General features: G+C 47.6%; 1 protein-coding gene across 2 annotated transcripts in view; it reads left to right on the top strand.

Moving 5' to 3' along the window:
• Positions 1-19,729, top strand: part of WLS (Wnt ligand secretion mediator) — a gene marked incomplete at its 3' end in the record, with an annotated part of 34,633 nt that extends 14,904 nt beyond the window's left edge. Inside the window, exons 2-12 of one of the 2 annotated variants that reach the window (XM_082003014.1) lie at positions 1,869-2,141; positions 11,012-11,136; positions 12,293-12,454; positions 13,416-13,552; positions 13,952-14,120; positions 14,281-14,378; positions 14,737-14,800; positions 15,660-15,803; positions 17,408-17,491; positions 18,924-19,077; positions 19,620-19,729. In XM_082003014.1, coding sequence (XP_081859140.1) covers positions 1,869-2,141; positions 11,012-11,136; positions 12,293-12,454; positions 13,416-13,552; positions 13,952-14,120; positions 14,281-14,378; positions 14,737-14,800; positions 15,660-15,803; positions 17,408-17,491; positions 18,924-19,077; positions 19,620-19,729 — 1,520 coding nt within the window. The remainder of the gene's footprint in view (positions 1-1,868; positions 2,142-11,011; positions 11,137-12,292; positions 12,455-13,415; positions 13,553-13,951; positions 14,121-14,280; positions 14,379-14,736; positions 14,801-15,659; positions 15,804-17,407; positions 17,492-18,923; positions 19,078-19,619) is intronic. The other variant, XM_082003015.1, reaches the window with a different exon arrangement.
• Positions 19,730-20,126: the final 397 nt, after the last annotated feature.

Below are 20,126 nucleotides of genomic sequence, written 5' to 3'. Positions count from 1 at the left end.
GCTTCTGTTTTAATTCATAGTATAGGAACATTGCAATGCTTATCACTTGCATTAGAGCATTTTTACATTATTAGGTTAAATTTGCACTTAAATTTTTGGATTTCAAGCCTTATTTTCATTTTTAAAAGGGCTGGGTAGTTTGGGGTTTCTCATAAATGTCGTTTCACAAACTTGTATTACACAGCTTTAATTTCTCCAAATTCTAGTGAAAACAGACGTCAAGAAAATACTTTTAATAGCTTAAAAAGAGCTAACCTGCTCCATCTGCTTCCCAAAACCTGTGAAGCTGGAAGGAATTCATTACAGCATGTCCGACGGTACCTTCCTGGTAATGCTTCAGAAAATAGGACAGTTCTGGTTTAATTGCAGTGAAATGTATTGGGCGTCAAAATGCGTTGAGTTGGCTGTTGTGCAAAACAAAAAATACTTCTTTCTATGACAAAAGGGGAATAGATCCGTAAGGGACAGGGGAATTACTGACCTTCTGGTCGCTGGACTTTCTGACCCATGGAAACCCCTCGGATCGTGCTGGGGAGATGAGGAACTGGAGCAGCTCCAGCTCTGCTCGCCTCCATGGTTTGCCGGTTCTGTGATGCATTAAAATAGCATTAAAATATTTATTTCCCAAATGATACTGGAAACAGGGCAGAACTGCTGTCATGAGAAGTCTTTGCATGGCAGAACTATGTTGGAAATGTATTTGAGTTTTTTCTAAAAGCCTTTTCTGTCTCTCGGATGTGGAAGTGTTACATGCTGAAATTCTGGCTGAAGGTGGAATGCGTTTCTTTCCTGCTTTCATCCCTCTTTGTACTTCAGAGTTGGAGTGTTTCCTCATCGACGTAAAGCCCGAGCAGTATACCGCTCCGTAGTTCTAACTGTCTGATCTGGGACGTCACCCCTGTTCCTTGTGTCGGGATAACGTGTACCCTGTGCACGTGCACAAAGCCTCCCCGCTTGCTGCGGTGATGGGGACAGTGCATGGTCTGGGGAGCATTTCTGAGCCAAGATCTCTGTTCAGCTTCTTTGCTCCCAATATCTCAAAAATCCCCGTGGCGAGGGGAAAGAGAGACACAAATCTTTGGCTGTAACAGTCACTAGTTCACAGCTGACTTACAGCAAAAGGAAGAAATACCTTCACGCAGAACACTTCTCTACAGTTAGCGGCCGTGGGTGAGCAAGGACCTTTGGAGCGTCACAGAGGTGGCCAGCTTACCCCGTGTTTTCCGCATAGGGAGTTTCGGTGAGGCCGAGACGGCTCCCACAGCAAGTTTGCAGACAGCAGATGTTGGTGATGGCCGTGGGCTGGGTTAGATGCAAAGTGGTGCTGCTCTCTCCCATTCCCAAGGATTCTTAAAAAAAGAATTGTGCCATTCAGCATTGAGAAGAGCCTTCCTGCCCGAGGAAGCGTGTGGCTGTGCGTGGTTCAAGTCTCTGCAGTAAGTCCTGCCCTGCTCTGCAGGACCACAAGGTTTAGGATTAGCTCATCTGTCTAGGTTTGTGATACAGGCACAGGCTTTGCATGCGGATTTGCTCAAGTGAGCAAACTGGAGGGGTGTCTGCACAGAAAAAGATGCGGGTAACTTTTGGTATGATTTTGGTGTAGCTGAGGTATCTGAGACTGAACCAGCAGATTCCCACTGCTTCAGCTAATCCTAATTTGATCACGCTACAAAGTCAGTAATATGTCTGTAGACGTAATAAACTTAATTACTTAACTGCAAGATCAAGGAGCGGTGAAGGAGAATAATTTCATGCATTTGTTTTAAATTGCCTTCAGATAGTTGAATGGGGAGCTGCGTATTTTGGTGGGGAAACTGCTATATAACATATCTAAAGATGCTAAAAATGTGGTTCTCTTCCATTGACAGCTCCTAGCCCCACTACAGCTGTTCCTTACACGGCAGTGAAGTGCATTGATGTAAGAAAAAACCACCACAAAACCAAGTGGCTAGTTCCCTGGGGACCCAACAACTGCGAGAAGCTGAAAGACTTCGACGAGGCGGTGAGCAGGCAGATCGAAGCCAACGATATTGTGTTCGCCGTGCACATTCCCCTCCCCATCAAGGAGATGAGCCCCTGGTTCCAGTTCATGCTTTTCATCATGCAGCTGGACATTGCGTTCAAGATGGACAACGACCTAAGTAAGTCCCGCTCCATCGTTCATTAGGTACCGGACTGGTCTAATTTCCCAATGTGTTTTTCTTGAAGTTGCTTTTATTTTGCACCGTACGTTAACCGCTATGGTGCGAGGTGATACAGGAGCACGTTCTACAGGTGGGAATCAGTAATGAGACATTCCGATATGTGTTTTTGCATGGAGAGCTTTTCATGCTGCGCTAGCCAGTAGCTAAGCAGGCGATGAGCAGGTTCCCCGTTAAAGTATGTAGACCCCCAGCAACTGCACTGGTTCAAAGCCAGCAATTCACTTTCCTAGTTCCTGGGTTTCATGTAGTTTTTCAAAATATTCCGTGTTGCTGGAACATTTTGCAGTCGATAATACAGCCCAGCCCTTTCAGTTGCTTCTCTCCTCCTGCTTCTACATGTTCCCGACCCATCCCTTGTGCTGGCTCTGCACGTGCCTGGCTGTGAGCTGTGTCGTGCAGCCTCCTCCGCAGAAACTCGGATTTGGCCGGGCAAGCTTTCTGACCGGTTAGTAGGCTGAGTTGAACTGGTTACCAGTTCCCCTTACTTTAAGCCATGCTATTCTGCTCTGTTTGCCTATCTCTCTTGTGTGGCGAGTTTCTAAACCGCAAGCCAAAGCGAAGTAAAAAGTAAAAGTAAATAAAAAAATTAATTTTTAGTAAATTAAATTACTGAGCCGGAAGTTTACATGAGGAGCTCATAAGAGAGAGTGCTCATGTCTGAGGTTTTTCATTCTCTGTTGGGCACCAGTTGCAGAAGAATTGATGTTTATTTGCTGAGCCTTTGTCATAATAATAACTTTAACTTCTTCAGTTTGAGGTTGGTTGTTGAACTGAAATAGTTGCCCTACCTTCCGTCAGTTGTGGGGATACGTTTTCTGCTAGGATTTGATAAATGCAGATGGAAAATACCTTTTGGCCTGGAAACTACAGTGGTCTGAATTCATTGGAGAACTGTATAGGCACAGGAACTGTGGAAGAAGCTGTCTTATTGGGATTCACCCTTAGTACCTGGAACAAGATAAAATATGAAAAAAAAAACAAACCCCAAACAAACAACAAATCCAAACAAAAAAAAACCCCAACCTCAAAAGCAACCCTGTAAAAAAATCTGCAAAATGTCAGGAGCAGCAAGGGCAAGACTGATCTGTCCCTCACTGAAAGAAGAGTTGTACGTGTGCGTACATGTTTTGAAGTGTTTGGGGGGGGGGAAAAATCCCTCTCTAACAACTATAACCTAACAACGAATAAACAATTTACTTTTCAAGCTGGTCTGAACTGGGGCTTCTGCAGCTCTTTCACTGCAGCTGGTCTCTTGGTCTGGCCCTAGTGTTCACGTAACCGTGCGGTGGAGCAGTTCAGGGAGCAAATCCAGTTTAGAAACTGGCTGCTGGGTTGGGGCTGTGGGCTAGCAAGCGCACGTGCTGGTGCAGGGGGAGCTGGCGGCAAGGTCACCGTGGATCTGCTGAAGCTTTCATGACAGCTCTACATTTCCTTGACCGCCTTGCCTGCTCAGCGCAGACCTGTTCCTTCCGAGCTATTTAATGTATCATCATTAAGATAAGTTAAAAATGAGATTGTGTAGAGCTTACACATTGTATTCTTATCCCTGTAATTATCTTTAAAATACAAAGAGAGGAGCTGTGTGACTGTATTAAGGCCTCAGCTTCTTAGACTTCAATAGATGACTGCATTTAGAGAAATAACACTTTGTTCTGAGACTTCTAAAGTCAAACTGCTGAGCTGGAGTCAGTAACTGAGCACCTGGGAGCAGGTTACTAAAATGCTAAACAAGTTTTTGACAGTGTTTCTCCTGGAAGTGCAAAGAGCCTTTTCTTCCAGTCATTATTTGTGCTGTTCAGTGACCAAGTCCTTCAAAGGTGGGAACTTTTTTTGAGATTTCAAAGCAGAAAAGCTGGTCTTGGGCCACCCTCTATGTAATGAAAGCAAGGTTTGGGGGTGAGCTGTGCCAATTCTGCAGCTGGGAAAGACTCTGTTTCTGGTCATTATAAGTTCAGTAGCTGCTGGTGGTTTTTGTTTTTAAGAAGCATTTGGAGACGAGGAACATTGATACTTCTTATGGTGTGAGCTTACTTGGCACATCTTGAAGGTTTCCTTTCATTGACTGAAGAAAGTATTTTAAAACGCTATTTTCCTACACTTTGTGCCAAGCTGAAGGCAAATGTAAATTAAGTGTAAAATCTAAGAAGCTAGTGAATAATGCATTTCTTCCTTGCTAGATTGTGTTGCAACAGATTTTTAAAAAATAAAAATAAGTCTTGTTAAGCCAAAACAATTGCCTGTGCGTCCCTGTATCTTGCTGCAAACTTTGCATCAGTGTTAAGAGCTTCGTTGTTCAGGTGCTTGGAATCAGCTCCTCAGAAGAAGCAATACTGAAGATGTGAAATAACCGCATTTCTTCTTTGAAGTTGATAATTTGAGTTTCTTCTCTCTTAAGCTTTGAGACACCTCAAAGCCAGCGGTCGTCCTGCTGTAGTTAATGCCAGCAGGGGCCAGTGCCAAACCAGGGATGGCTCCTGGAAGGCGTCGCAGCTGCTAAAGCCTCGGCCAGTCGCCGTCGCCATGACGGTCTTGAGGCTGCCTTGGCTCACCCAGGAAAGCAGCACCACCTGGTAACTGCGAAGGCTCTTGGAGGCCTGAAGAAGCTGGCTGCCTGTCTCCCTGGGGAAGCATCCCGGTCTCCCAAAGCCCCGCAGCGTGGTCTGAAGGCGTTAAAGGCGGTGTGAGCCATGCAGGGGCCTGGGCTCAGCCATGCTCCCCTACTTGGCCTTCACCAGGGACGCTGCTGAGCCCCGTCTCAAACTGCTGCCTGCTCTTCACCGCAGCGGCGCTTGGTCGTCCTCTTCCCCCGCAATCCCTAAGCCAGGCCGACGCACGGAACAAGAACTCCCATCGGCTGCGAGTCCGTGGGCTTGGGTTTTCCGCAAGCGCTGGCTGCCGCAGCCCTCCGGGGCGAGGGACGAGTGCGGGGTGACTCACGGGCCTGACGCAGACGCTTCCCCTCACCTCCGCAGGGCTGGAGGCAGGGCTGCGTGTCGGCCCTCCTCCTCCAGCCAGCAAGGGTCTTCCCGGGGCGGAGGGAGAGGGCGGCCCTGGCAAGGCGCCCTGGGGAGCGGGAGAGCTGCCCGGGGCCTCGCTGGGGCCTCGCATCCCCAAACGCCCTGTGGGATCTGTGCCCTTCAGGGGAGGAACCAGCCTTAATCACCTTGGGAACTTGCTCTGGACCTTCCTACTGCAGGTGTTTAGAAATGTTTTTGAAATGCAGATGTTTGGAAGCTGAGCTACTTCCCTTGTGTTTATCCTCCACAGAAAGCTGGGAGAGACTCAGACGTGCCGTTTCTCTGAGGAAAAGGCTGTTTCTGTGCCCACGCTGCCCTTGCCCGTCCTTAGTGCATGGTGCGCTCAGTTACTAAAAAGCCCTTCCAGAACGGGGAAAGGCGGTGGACAGAGAAAGGAGATGCAGTTACCTGAAAACCGCCTGTACCCCCATCGCAGAAGCTGCGGTGGGGAAACTCGGTGCCCTCCATGAGGATGGCGATGTAAAACGCCCAGTTTGCGGGGGCTGCAGGGAGCCCTCGGCGCTGGCCCGGGGCAGCAGCGGCCATGCTCTGATTTCCAGCCGTAAGAGATCTCCTGCACACAAGAGGCTTCTTTTGAAGCTGAAGTGTTGCTCCGTTCCTGCCCAAGTAGGGCTGGTTCCCATCGTCGGATTTGAGGCACGCCGGGTGCTTTCAGGGGAGGGATGAAGGCTGTTCAGCTTGTTGAGAACCGTCCTCTGAAAGAGCTGCTGCCCTGGGCAGGACAATCCCTGCTCCCAGGCAGGACGGGTGGCCGCCCCGGCTCCGGGAGCTGCCTCTCCTGCCCCCGGCAGAGCAGCGCCGCGGTCACCCGCCGATGGGGTTGCTGGTAGCGCGTGGAAGCGAGGACCTACCTTTCCTCAGCAGGTTGGGCGGCCCCTCTGCTCCCTGTGCATCAGGTTCACTTTAAAAATTCATTCCTGCTTTGCTTTAGTTGCTTGTTGGCACATCTTGCTGCTGCGCTTTTGTGGGCAGAATACCTCAGGGAAGGGTGGGAGGTTGTGCTGTGAGCTTGGAGAATATTTATCCTTTTTTTTATTTTATTTTATGTATTTTTGGGCTGGTCTGCTGCCATGGGTCTGGGCCATTTGCATTTGGCAAGCTGCAGTGTTCTTAACAGGGAACATCAGCCCTCTCTCTGAGCTGCTTTGCAACACGACCTTCTACGTGCCAAGAAATAATTCACGGGTATCCATCCCTGGCTGGAACAGGGATGCGGAGGCTGCGCGCTCCGCGCCTGCCACAGGCTCCAGGACCCCCGGAGCCGGGCCCTGGGCCTTCCTGCCTTTGTGGAAGAGGAAACCTGGAATTGCTTAATATTGAATTGACATCTAGGAATGCAGCGTCCCGGAGGAGTACAGAGTGATGGTTGCACTGTGCTGGACGTAAGATCATGACGCCTCTATTTATCAGATGGTGTAATAGTCTGGAGGGACCTTTACAATTTTTCAGTCTAAAAAAAAATACCTGTTTTCTTCTTTTTTTGTATCTAGTGAACTTAAAGTGTTAGTAAGTGAGAATAACTTCTGGTTTCTTTGCAGTTGGAAAGCACAGTCGTATGGCTTAGAGTTGCAGACTCCTGTTCAAATTCATCTGATTTGATGGTCTCTTTGATAGGTTTTGTAATTTTGGAGAGCGAGTGAAGCGTGGAAGTGTAACACAAGTAATTGTGGCGTTTCTTCTGTTTGCTTGCATCCGCTTCTTTCCAGACAGCTGTGTTAGTATGTGGCTGGCACGGAGCCATCTTCTGAAACAACTTCTCTATTTTTAGACTATTGTAATGTGAGTGAAGATATCCTCTGCTAATATCACACTTTAAACTGAGTCACGGAAAAGATCTTGGGCACCAAATGTCTGGCAGTAAAATGTCAATGTGTGTGGGGGGGGAAATTAAAAAAATGTCCTGGGGGTGCTCAGAGGGCAATGGGTACAGGGGAGTCCCTCGCTGGAGAGGGGTCACGGCTCTGACCTGCTTGGGAGCATCTCATAGCCCTGCGAATGGAGAGTCATCGAGAAAGCCCAAAGCTGGGAACCTCAGCAGGAGCATCTCATAGCCCTGCGAATGGAGAGTCATCGAGAAAGCCCAAAGCTGGGAACCTCAGCAGGAGCATGTCTTCTCCTTGTTGGTCATCTCTGGAACATGTACTCATGTAAGCAAACCTTAGGATTTTTAATACAATCCTATGATAGCAGTGAGGTGGTCACTCTGCGGTTGAGTTGCTGATACCAGAGAGGATTTACCAGGCTCCACGTTATCTAGATGTTGGCTACGCGATCTGTGAAGGCAAGGTTAACCTGGAGCTGTATGGAGGTGCTCTGACATGGTCCTTGTGAGATAAAGCTTCCTGGCGTGGGTAACTTCATCTCTTGGTACTGAAAAGGAACAGAAATTTCTACCTGCTTATTTCTACCTTTTATTGTTGGGAAATTCTGGAGGCTCTTAACATGCATGGAGGAACTGGGTAATTGCTTTCCTCAAACACATTAGCATCTGGGAAGCTGAGCACAGATTTGCAGTAGCTTTTTCTCTTCCTTCCTTGCATGTATTCTTCTTCTGCTGTGGCTCAATCTTGAATAAGTACAATACTCTGCTCGCTCTCAGCACTTCCAGAAGTAAAAACTGGCTTGTCAGTCTCTTGCCTCTTCCTCGCTCTGCCCATCCACTGTTTTGATGATAAATAACTTAGTTTTCAACCCCCTTTTATCTTGAAGCCAAGCATGGTGGAACATCCGCTGCTGCTTCTCTCCCTCTTGTCCCGTGCACATACACCTTAACACTCCTGAAGCGCCCTGAATGCTAACGCTGTGCACAAGAAGGGCACGCACCCCCTAAATTGTCTAGTCACCATCTGACGTTTTGGTATTAACATGAATCTTCCGAAAATTCAGTTCTCTGCCAAGCAGTGTGTCACTGTCCTTATTCGTTCCTCTTGGATGATGGGGACTGCTGATGGAAGGCTGAGAGTGGACCAGCGTGGGACTGTCAGCCTGCTGTGCCGAAAGACGTGTATGTGTGTGCGTGTGTATGTATGTGTACATATATATGTATTTTATGTTGACAGTCTTGAAGGGACTTTGTACAAAACACTTTTCTAATGGGAGATGGTACCCCAATGCGGAGACTGATGGAAATTCAGGGGGAGATTCTAATCCGTTGGTCTGGAGAGGCACGCACTAGTATATCTTCTGCCTTCTCGTTTTCATACTCGATGGCAGCAGCGACATTTGGATTGCAAAGATGAAATAATGAAAGCTGTTTTTGTTGGATTTAATCCCAAGCATTCCAGCTGGTTTTATGGCTTTTGAAATGAAGTTTGTAGTTCTTTTTAGCTGAGCCAAGTTTAACCTTATGTTCCCATTTATCTGTTTTGCTGGTCTTCTAAATAGCGGATCTGAGATGGCAAATTCATGTTTCATGGAAACCTAACTAATGGCTGCTGTGGAAAGGAACTTGGTATCAATCTGCATGGTATAGATCCCATGTATTTAAAGAAAAAAAAAAAGAATGCTCAGAAAAATCTTGATGCATTTGCATCAGGGGCATAACAGAGCCACCCCCAAACACTGTATAAATAGCAAGTCTAAACCGCAGATACCATCCACGCCCCTTCCCATCATTTTGGATGAGTGTGCCACCACGTATTACCAGCAAAAATATGACTGAAAAAGATGACAAAGGTATGGGACACGCAGTGCTTGAAAGACTCATGCTTACTTGTTAGACGTGAAACAGCCTCCCTTCAGAATTATGAAGACCAGATTTTTCTCGGAGCTGAACTTCAAAGCCTGTCAAGTATTGATGCGACTTTGCAGCCTGTTCTCATGTGCGGGCTGCTGCTGAGAGAGCAGGCAGCCCTGTTTTCATACGGATGGTTCCTGGTGAAAAGCTATGGGCGTTGGCATCGCGTACGCCTTCCGCGTCCTTACGGGGCAGAGCACAAGCGGTGTCTGCCTGTGCAGTGACGCAGCCCTGATGGAATGTGTGAGTGTGTCTGCTTAGATCTGCAGAGGCATTTCTGACCTCCTGAGCTCAGGAGCGTGCCACAGCGCGCTTCCAGGGAGCTTGCAAGCCTGAGCTCATTGCAGTGAGAGCACGGTACTTCGACACCAACACAACAAGTGGTTCTGTAGCCGTCTTCCAACACTTCTCCACGGCGGATGGTTCTGTAGCCGTCTTCCAACACTTTTCCAAGCTCTGAGTTTGGTGATCTATGAAAAGAGGCTAGGTTGTAGCATGCACATGCTCGTTTCAGAATGTGTCCCTCTTGGGGATCTGTGTCTGGTAAATAGGAGGATTTTACATCTGGTAGAGCTGGTACAGACTTGCCTTGGGTTTTTAAAGCATGTTTATGTGTTGCTGCTTGGCAGACTTCAACTGTAACTCTTGATTCCATGAACCGGCTCAGTTATGGCACCTGAATAAGTTTGTTCCAGCCCCATTTTCTTCTTGCAGCAGTAACCTCTTGGCAGCATCCTAGCAAGAGCATATTCAAAAGTAGCTATACCCCATACTCTTACCCTGAACGTGTCCAGGAGAGGACAAGCTGTTTCCGTGCAAATTTGATGTGGTGACCTTACCTCAGGATAGAAACTTCGTGTGTGTTTACTGACGAGCAGGTTGGTGCATCTGTAAAGGCAGAAACAAGTCAGTGCTGGGGAGGGCTTCAAAAGTCTTCTGTAGAGTGACTGAAGATAAGTAACACATGTAGAAAAACATCGACTCCATCGTGTGTGGTCGTTCCTGAGTTTGTTTTCCAGCAAGGCCAGCATAGTTAAACTTCAGTGGTTTAGTTTTCTTTTTAAAAGAACTTTGAGTAGTGTTTTCTTTTTACTCTGGGTACACTGGCTTATCTTTTAAGAGCAGAGGATCCTAGCTGTGGGCAATTTTGAAGCAATTTGTACTTTTGGTGATGCATTTTGACTTTTCCCAGCAGTGCGTTTCCCTGCCTCCTCCCTTCCCATCCCACCCAAAGACCTCCGAGACCCTTTTTGTTTCTTTCATGTAACATCTCTCTGGTAGAATGCATCTTTGTTAAAGGCTGTATTCTAGACTTTTTTTATTGAAGTTGTTGGGCTTCAATGTTTATGGACAGTGAACCTGCAGCCAGAAGAAACCTAAGGTTATGTTGATAGATGACTTCTGCTATTGTGCCTAGATGAACAAAATGCACCATTAGTTACATGGTTTCTCCTTTACAGAGTTTATCTAACCATATGTAGTTGTATACTTCATCCTGGTTTTCTGTAACTAAACACTATTTCAATGGTGATTTAAAGCAAATCCTATGATGCAATATAGTTGTTTCCTGAAGCGGAAGGACCTATTGCACACCCTTGCATTAACTGCAGAAGGTCTGCCTAGAAGCCTGTCTTACTGTCTCTCTGCCAACCTGTGGTGGAGAGGCTGCTGGATTGCTTCTTGGCTTACTGTCTGTCTCTGCAGCTGTCTAGGTTCCGGTGTTATATAAATTACTGGTTCTGATGCTATATGAATAAATAACGCTCTTCACCCACAACTGTAATATAAGCTGTTAAGTCATATGTTACAAAGATATCAGACCTTCATGACCAGTAAAAATTCTTCTCTACTAGAGAGGAGATAAATGTTTTGGAAAAAGGTAATTTTATCTGTGTTTGGAATACAAAAATTTCTGTGTCCCTCCGTAGCTGTGTGCCTCTCAGAGGTCCTTTCAGTGTCTAGAGGCTCTCCTGCTCTTCTGATGTTCTGTACCATTCTTCTCTAACAAGCCTGATGTCTCCTTACTCTTGCAGAAGAAAACGCAGAAATTACCCTGGATGTGTCATTAGCATATCGCGATGACATGTTTGATGATTGGGAAGAAATAGCACACGCAATAGAGATCAGGAAGCTGAAATGCACCTTTGGCTCACCAAAAGTAAGGTGTTTTGATGATGCAGGAGGTGGGGAGGTGTGGGAGTGTGGTGCGAGTTGTCCTCTTCCTTTCCTTCGTAGTGCTTCCTAGGAGCTCTGAGTTGTTCAATCATAACTTTCAAACGTGTCAGCTTTCTCTTGGCTCAGAATCCTTGAAAACCTTATGAGCTTCACATGCAATGGGTTCTATTTGGTGATACAAGAGAAGGGCATGAAGTCAGAGGGTAGACTTAAAACTGTAGGGAAGAAAAGATGTGAGGTGTTGCAGAGGTGTTGTCTGGAACTCAATTGCTTTGAGAGTTGTATACCCCAAACTCTCCTAGAGAACTTGGACCTTTCCATCTTGTGCTGCTTTGATGGATAAAACCTTGTTCTTAGGAGTGGCAAGGAAATAACCTACCAGGGACACTGCAGCACTCAAAGAACCTGGAGAGGTGGGGTGAGAGTTTCTTAAAATAATTTCTTAAGCTTTGTAGCTTGAGGCATTAGGAGCAGAGACCCCAGCTAACAGTTGAGAACAGAGAGAACAGAGCAGCTTGTTTAAAGACAGATGTTTCTTTTCGTGCTGCAGGCTGTAATTCCTGTGCTTAAATTAATCTGGTATCTCTTTACCATGCCATGTTTTTCAGCTCTGTCTTGTTCTCCCATTTCACAGTCCCTTTCAGCGACCCACTTATGTCTCCAGTAACACCTGTATGCTTCCATTCAGCCACGTACACGCAGTAAATACGTACGAGGTGCAGAGGAGAGTATTGCTAGTGAAACAGGACTTAAGAAACTCCACATCAAGACATGTGTTAGGGGGTTGCATTTTTTATTTTGGCTCAAGTTATGCTTGCTGAGGGAAGAAGGTTTGATCCCAAAGTAGCCTTTCATCTGGGAAGGCTCCCTTGACTTTAAGAGTATTCAAGAGCCTGAAATGTGAACCTGCTTGAGGTCAAATGTGATTGACTCAATGACCCAATACAATCAAAAACTTGAGGAAAAATGTCCCCAAGTCACTGACGTGCACAGGCTCTCCCCAGGTGAAAGTTGGAATTAGCCAACAGGCTCTTGGTGCTAGCAGTGGTCCCAGGGTTAAGGCTTTTGCAGACCCGTGGAGGTTGTGCTGGTCCGTCCAAGGCTGACCGCCGTGTTGCTGCTCTGTGCCCTTTCACTAGACCCTGGAGTCTGAAGGCCGTCACTACGACTGTGACTTCCTTCCCTTCATGGAGATCGGCAGCGTGGCTCACAAGTACTACCTCATCAACATCCGTCTCCCTGTGAATGAGAGGAAAGGCATTAATGTGGGCATTGGAGAAATCAAGGATATCCGCCTCGTGGTAAGTGTCTGTCTTCTGTCTGTGATGGCTGCCTGGGGACTGCTGCAGCTCCTTTCTTGATCTCTTCTTTGATCCACAGCAAGGTTCTGCTCTTCATCATGGGCAGCTCCTGCCTGAAAATGTGATTTTCCTCCATCCTGAGGGATGCCCTCTTTGAGGGAGGAGCCCTCGCCAAGCCTTGGGCAGTGCCACCCTCCTGCACTGCCCTGCGTCCATCTCCAGAGCTGGGCTCTTCCCACGGCCTCGAGAGCTGCCCTGTGCCCTCTCCTCCCCACCACAGTCTGGCTGGGAGCAGAGTCCTCCACCTGATTAAGCCCTGCTTCTTGTGGGTAGCAGCTAAGGAGGAGCAGAACAGCAGGGTTCAGAGGGAACCTGGTCTGTCTTGGAGTTGGCCATCACCACGCAGATGTTTGGGATGGCTCTCGGCTATCCCTGCTCCTGCCCTCCTGTGAGGCTTGGTGGCCGTGGGTGCTCCCAGCTGGAAAACATCCCACCACCATCCCTCTCAGCAGAAGCAGCAAGCCAGCCGGCTGTGGTGGCTGCATTCATCAGTGGGACAGCATGTGTCTGGAGAAATGCATTCATTTGGCTGACGCGTTTTCCACCAGTGGTGATTTTGCTTCACGAGTATCTTCTTACTTTCTGAAAGCAATTCTGCCAGTTTTTTCCCCGCTGTGTCGGAGTGCCCCTCTCTCAACTGCTCTCCACCTCGCAGTGGAAGCTGCGTGCGTTGACATTTCTTTTCAGGACTTTTGAAGCATCCTCAAGTGGCCTGTGTGCTAAGTAGGCACCTGCTCCCTTTCCTGAGTTAGGCAAACTTCATCTTTCAAAGAATAGTTGCATCTACGTGTGCTTACACATACTGCCGTGTACTTGCCTCTCCTGTCAGCTCCTGTAAGGAGAAGCACGGAGTGATGTTGAACCCTGTACAGCTGTTGCATTTTGCCTTGGTTTTCCTTAGGGCATCCATCAAAACGGAGGCTTTACAAAAGTGTGGTTTGCCATGAAGACCTTCCTCACCCCCAGCATTTTAATTATCATGGTCTGGTACTGGAGACGGATCACGCTGATGACACGCGCTCCTGTCCTGCTGGAGAAGTGAGTAGGCGCTTGCTCGCTGGCTAAGGTGACCCTCAAGCAAGAGGACCCAGACTGAGGTGGTCGCTGCTCCCTGGCAGAGCCCATGTTTGGCGAGATGGGAACGGTCTCTTCTCTGTGCCCTCCCTCCACCCAGGCACACTGGGAGCAAGAGACCTCGAGACCTCCATAGCTTCTCTTTTCTTTATTATTAAACCCACAGAGGAGGAGCAGCTGCATCTGCCCGTGGCTGCTCAGAGGGGCTTATCCCCAGAGGGTTTGCTGGCAGGTGACACCCCACCACTACTGCCCAAACAGTGCCAGACTTCCTTCTGGTTCTCTTCATGCACAGCTTTGGCTTCTGGAGCTCTGTGTCCTTGCCTTGCAAACTGGAAAGAGATGGTGTTTCTGCCTCCCCAGGGTCATCTTTGCTCTGGGAATTTCCATGACGTTCATTAACATCCCCGTGGAGTGGTTTTCCATTGGATTTGACTGGACCTGGATGTTGCTCTTCGGAGACATTCGACAAGGCATCTTCTATGCCATGCTCCTGTCGTTTTGGATCATTTTCTGCGGAGAGCACATGATGGTGGGTACAACACGGAAGGGAAGGTGGTTTCCAGCCCCACTTGCAGCGATACCTGGCAACTCCCTTGTACTTACTGAGTGTTGGAAACAGCGCTGTGGGGACTTGCTCCAGATGAGAGGACTTCAGGCTAACTTGCTTTTCCTTTTTCTCCTCCAATTAGGACCAGAATGAGCGGAATCGTCTCTCGGGGTACTGGAAGCAGGTTGGACCCATAGCTGTTGGCTCCTTCTGCCTCTTCATCTTCGACATGTGCGAGAGGTAGGTGCAGCGCTGCGCTCCAGCCCGCACGTGCCGCTCCCCGGGGCGACCCTTCCCCACGCAGCGAGCGGAGGCTCCTGGCCACCTCCTGCAGCAGGGACCAGCAGTTTAACCCCCGTGGCTTGATGCACAGCCCCATCTCGTGAAGCGAGGAGAGGCACCGGTGAGAGCACTGAAGCATGCTGGTGTTTCCCAGCAGCGTATCTTGTCTCACAGGGCTGTAAAGAAACGCCACCCACCTGGTCTCCTCCTTGGCCCCACAGGAAAGCAGCGTGGCTGGCTCTTCCCAGGCTGCAGAGCAGACTTGGGGCTCTCTGCCTTGGCTTCTGTGGCAGCTCAGTGTTTTCTCTCTTTGCAGGGGAGTGCAGCTGAAGAACCCCTTCTACAGCATCTGGACCACCGAAGTTGGCACGGAGCTGGCTGTATCCTCCCACCAGGCTCGGGCCAGGCTTGGTCTGCATCGGTAGGAGAGGGAGGTGTCCCTGTCCTGCCAGATGCCTGCGGGGTGTGGGGAAACCCTCCTCCTTCTGGCGGACTGGGGCTGTGAGGGGGGGCTTGGCCGCTGCGGGAGATGCCGGTGTCGTTTGGAAGAAGCAGTCCTGGCAGGTTTGGTGCTGGGTGCCGCCAGGGACTGGTGCTGTGCCTGGGGAATCCCTGGAGCACTGAACTTCTCCTCAGGATGTCTATGATTTGGGGGGAAAGCACAGGGGATTAGGTCCTGGGTGTCATCACGGTAATCCCTGAGCCTGTGCTGCTCCAGCAGCACCCACTCTTGCTTTCCCCACGGCCTCAGCTGTGATGGCAGCCGCGCCGGGGCCCTCCACTTGCTGCCGTTCCGGGGGCAGGCATTGCTGAGGCATTTCCATGAACTGCTCTTTCCCATCCCACTGGAAGGGCTTGCTTTCACTGCCATTAATTTTGATTACTGGGCTGAGATAAGCTAATGCAATTAGTCCCCCTTTCCGCGGCATCCAGCCCTCTTCCAGCAGCCTCTCCGAAGGTCGTTGGTTGGTGACAGCTTCCCAAATCTCCTCCGCAGACCTCGAGCGGGCAGGCGTTTTCCGCGGGTTATCCCAGCTCGGAGCCCACGCTCCCCACTCGCTGGGGGGCTCCCCCAGCACTGCCCCGCTCGTGGGCAGGCTGCCGTCCTGAGCGATTGCTGCCCGCTAGGAGTTTAATGATGATCTTTAGGATGATACTAAAATAAGTGAATTGCCTGAATAATGTTTGCTGTTATTTCTGTTTAGCTCATAGCATTTTCTCTTAACCTACGCTGCCCAGATGGCCTTTATTATAGTCGCGGGAATCTGCTTGTGTCTCTATTTTCTCTTCCTGTGTTTTATGGTCTTCCAAGTTTTCAGAAACATCAGTGGAAAGCAGTCAAGCCTCCCAGCCATGAGCAAGGCTCGCCGCCTTCATTATGAGGTAACATCCCTCCTTGCTGCACAGATTCTTTATTTTTAAAATGCATTTTTGATCTTAAAGTCTATACTGAGACCTTCTCTAGCCATATAGTCCTGAATTGAAAGATCTGATCTTTATTGGCTTTTTTGTGTTGCTCAAATCCTCTAAATGCTTTTTTTGTTTGACTGTCATGAGGTTTCTTCTCTCTTTGGGTCTTTAGTCCCTGTGAAGTGTTTTAAGCTGTCAGGAGGGTATGTAAGCTACCTCTCCTTTCTTATGAGTAGTTGCTATCTCCCAGCTTACTGACCGGTGTTGGAGGTTAGAAGGAAATTGGCCAAATGACCATTTAAATTACTATGGGATGTAAAACCATCGGCTCCCTCTATCTCTGTTCCTCCTTCTGTAATATTAATGATTGTGTTTAGTGGAAAATATGACTAAGAGCACCCTGTTTTTTCATGGCATGCATTCAGATTCATGGGTTTGTCTTTTCCTAACCAAGTTGCCAGAGGGAAACTGTCCCGCTAGGATCAAAATGTGACATGTTCAGCCCATTATCCCCATTTTTAGCCCATGATTTCGTATGTTGTTTCTGTCCTAGCGGTCTTTAACTGCTGCAAAACACAAGGAGCTCACTTAAGTGTTTTTTCTCTGTGTGTGTAAATATTTATTGCTAATGTTGTTCCCTTAAATGATGGTCATTTCTGATTTAAACAAGTCCATTATCACACATCAGGAATGCACATAAAAAAAGTAGAAAATTGGACTTGAGAGAATGTGATCAAGATATTGATGGTTTTTTCCATCTTTCCTTTTAGCAAGAGGCTCTGCATACAAACATCTGGCAAGCATGAATCTGGTCTGGAAGAGTTAAATTAATAGTCATTTGTTGTCGCAGTGTGGCATGGTAATTACGCACACACTGACATTTCCACCAAAATTCCAGAAACAGGTTAAAAAAAACAACACACACACACACATACACACAAACAAAACCAGAAGAATTTGTAAGTAAAAATGTAGAACTGGTGAAAGCAAGTACAGTATGCAAATTCCCAACGAAGTGATCATGGGCCATAGTTTGTCTTATAATCTACACTATTCTGTAATAGCCAGCGTAGTTTTGACAAGTGTTGGGAATCGCTGCAGTTTCCAGCCAGACCGTGGAGGTGAGGGTTAGCTCGCTACCCGTACGCGTGCTGTAGAAACGCCAACTCGTCTTGCTAAGCCGTGCAAGCGCTCTGCAGATGTTTGTTTTACAAAAGCGATGAGCTGTGAGGCTGGCCCCTGGTGAAACCCATGGCTTACGCCGACCTGCCTCCTCTTCCACGTTAACTCTTGGTACATCAGTCACAAAAGCAAATGTAATGGAAAGCAAGAGCTGTCCAGACATGCACACCCTGCTCGGAGCATCCGGGAGGAATGCAGACGTGTGGGGAGCGGAGAATATGAACACGGCGCAGAGGAGTGGGTGGAGGTTGTTTTGCTTTGGGGTTTCGTGGGTTGGACCCTTTTTTTTCCTTTGCCTTTTTTTTTTTTTCATACTTGTGTCTTGTATATGCTAAAAACAAAAATGGGTTTTGTGGATTTTGTTAATGTGACCAGTGACATTTCTCTCTAAGTAGGGGCTGATTTTTAGGTTCAAGTTCCTGATGCTCATTACCCTGGCTTGTGCAGCGATGACTGTCATCTTCTTCATCGTGAGCCAGGTGAGTGACGAAACTTGGCTCTGTCTGAGAACATCAGCCTCCGATTCCCTAGCTGCTAAAGACGTCGGCTCCCTTGCTGTTCTGACAAGGCATGCCTGTTATAAGCAGATTTAATAATAAGTTGCTTTTTAAGAAGTCGTTTTCATTTATTTGAAGCACTGCCATAAAATTGCTTAGGCTGAAGCCTTCACAAAGGCCTTTGGCTCACGGTAAGGTTTGGGGCTCTGCTGTTTGAAATATCAGCCAACATGGTTTAGTCACTTCTGAGAACTCAGCAAGAGGAAAATCTTCTGTTCACGTTGAAAAAAAAATCCAACGGCTTTGTATGCCCACAGAGAAATAACAGAATTCGATCTTCCCTGGGTTGACTTTGCAACCATGCTGTTTCCAACAGTATCTGTACCTGTTTTATTCTGAGCTCTGATGTGGTCCCTGTATAAATGAGCTTTTATCGATACTTAAATGTACCTTGATAGTTCACTCCAAGTGACTTTTAAGATTGCATCTGTTTCAAAGATGTCATTTCTGGTTGTTCCTAAGCATAGGCAGCTCGTAGCTTCAGGAGAGCCGTGGGTACAGCCTCGCAAGTCCAGTGTTGGAGAATTACTGGTGCAGGAGCAGTTTCTCCCCCACTGCACCACTTAACGCTTTGGAGTACGTGGTGGGTCCCAATGCAAAATACAGCAGCAGATGCTTTTGCTCTTAAGAATCTGTTGGACTGAAGCAATGGTTTGAGAACTGCCACTTGGCAATTTGATTCATCCCTGAGTGCCGATGACCATAACCGTCACTGCGCGTGGGCAGAACGCAAACAATCTTGTCCAGCTACGCTTTTCAAGCTAGTTTAGCTTTCGTCTTTTCCCCCTCATGGGTTTTTCTTTAATGGGAAGCCAGCATTTCAGTGTGAATAGTCTGCCTTATCTTCAAGTAATAGTAATATTGATGATCTTGTCATAAATAAGACAGAAGCAGCAAGGCAGCCTTCAGCACATTAGCTCTTCGCATTATTCATGCTGTTTTTCCTTCTATAGAAGGTCTCTTTATAGAAGTCTAATGTTCTCAGATGTAACTAGTTGTCTCCTAGGTACTGGCCTTTATGTGGTGATCTTTGCTGAACACATCGGTTATGGCAGGGATATATTGCAGAACATGAGAGATTTTGGCACATTTAAGAACAGTAAATCAAAGTTAAAGAAATCCTGGTGCAATAATTTTGTAAGGACCACTTTTTTCTTGCAGATTAAGGCTAAAGAGGAGAATCCTAGCCTGACTTGCATCACTGAATCTGCTATACTCCATTTACTCGATCCTGTTGAATTGATGCTGTTCTTGTTGATTTACCCTAAGTTAGTGCTTTAGAGGGTCACTTCTGTATTTTTACAGAATTTGGTCTTACTGACCAGCCCATGCGTGTCTGTTTTCTCCCGGGCAGGTGACCGAAGGCCACTGGAAGTGGGGGGACATAACGATACAAGCGAACAGCGCCTTTTTCACCGGCATCTATGGGATGTGGAACCTCTACGTCTTTGCCCTGATGTTCCTGTATGCGCCGTCACACAAGAATTACGGTGAAGACCAGTCGAATGGTAAATGCCTTTAAATGATCTGAAGGCTGTCGTGGGAAGAAAGCGATAGAAAGTGGGTGATACCTCTTGTGCACTTTTTTTTTTAACCAAAGTGCACATTCAGCACATTGAAATGTTATGCAAATGATGGTTTGTTTTTCCTAGCAGACATTTTAACTAATGATGAGGTTAGACAGGTTTGAGTATTTAGCCAAGGCTGTCTTAAACCTTCTAGATGTTTTTTGTACTTTTTAGCGTCGCCCAGTTGTAACTGAGTAGCTCAAATGGAGGGACGGGGAAAGGCGAAAATAGAAATCTGGGCAAGTGGAAAATGGCAATGCAGTTGGATTCCTTTATCAATAGTCTTCAGTAGCACAGAAATCATCCTTTGCTGATATGCTTGTATTTAAGTAACTGTAAATAAGAGCATTTATAGAAAAGTTGCATAGTCCAGAGCTCAGGTAGCTCCTGAAAGCCTGGAGGGAATAAAACGAACCTTTTGCTTTCTAATTGTCAAATATTTTATTGTGAGACCTGGCTAACAGAAGAATGACCTTTCTCAGGTGACCTGGGAGTGAACAGTGGGGAAGAGCTTCAGCTCACCACCACCATCACCCACGTGGATGGGCCGACGGAGGTTTATAAGCTGGCTCGCAAGGAGGCTCAGGAGTAACGCTGAGATGGCCTCAGCAGGGACGCAGACCGGGCTGGAGAGCAGAGGACAGCACAACGCCCTCCGAGAGGAGACCTCCCTGACCTAACTTGCTTCTCGAGCACCTCGTACCTAGAGTATTTTCACAGAGCAGTGACACCGAGCAGAACATTTGTAAACTCTTTAATATGGTGTAGTTATTTCTGGGGGGAGGGATATGTATATTGTGTTACACTCAAGCACGTAAAAACCTGCTAGAAAAGCATTAAGGCTGCAAAGTCGCACACTCAGAGGTTAGCGAGGGGCAGAGCTGACATCGGGCAGTTTTTATTCGGCTACCGTGTGCCTGTGCATAAAGGTGGAGCAGGGACCTCAGTCGGTGAGCACGTATTCAGTACGTCGAGTTCTCCTCTTGCGC

The sequence above is a fragment of the Phaethon aethereus genome, assembly GCF_964289735.1.
Source record: "Phaethon aethereus genome assembly, chromosome: 8".
Taxonomy (NCBI): domain Eukaryota; kingdom Metazoa; phylum Chordata; class Aves; order Phaethontiformes; family Phaethontidae; genus Phaethon; species Phaethon aethereus.
Note: the sequence above shows the minus strand (reverse complement) of the source record. Positions and strands in the feature narration are given on the sequence as shown.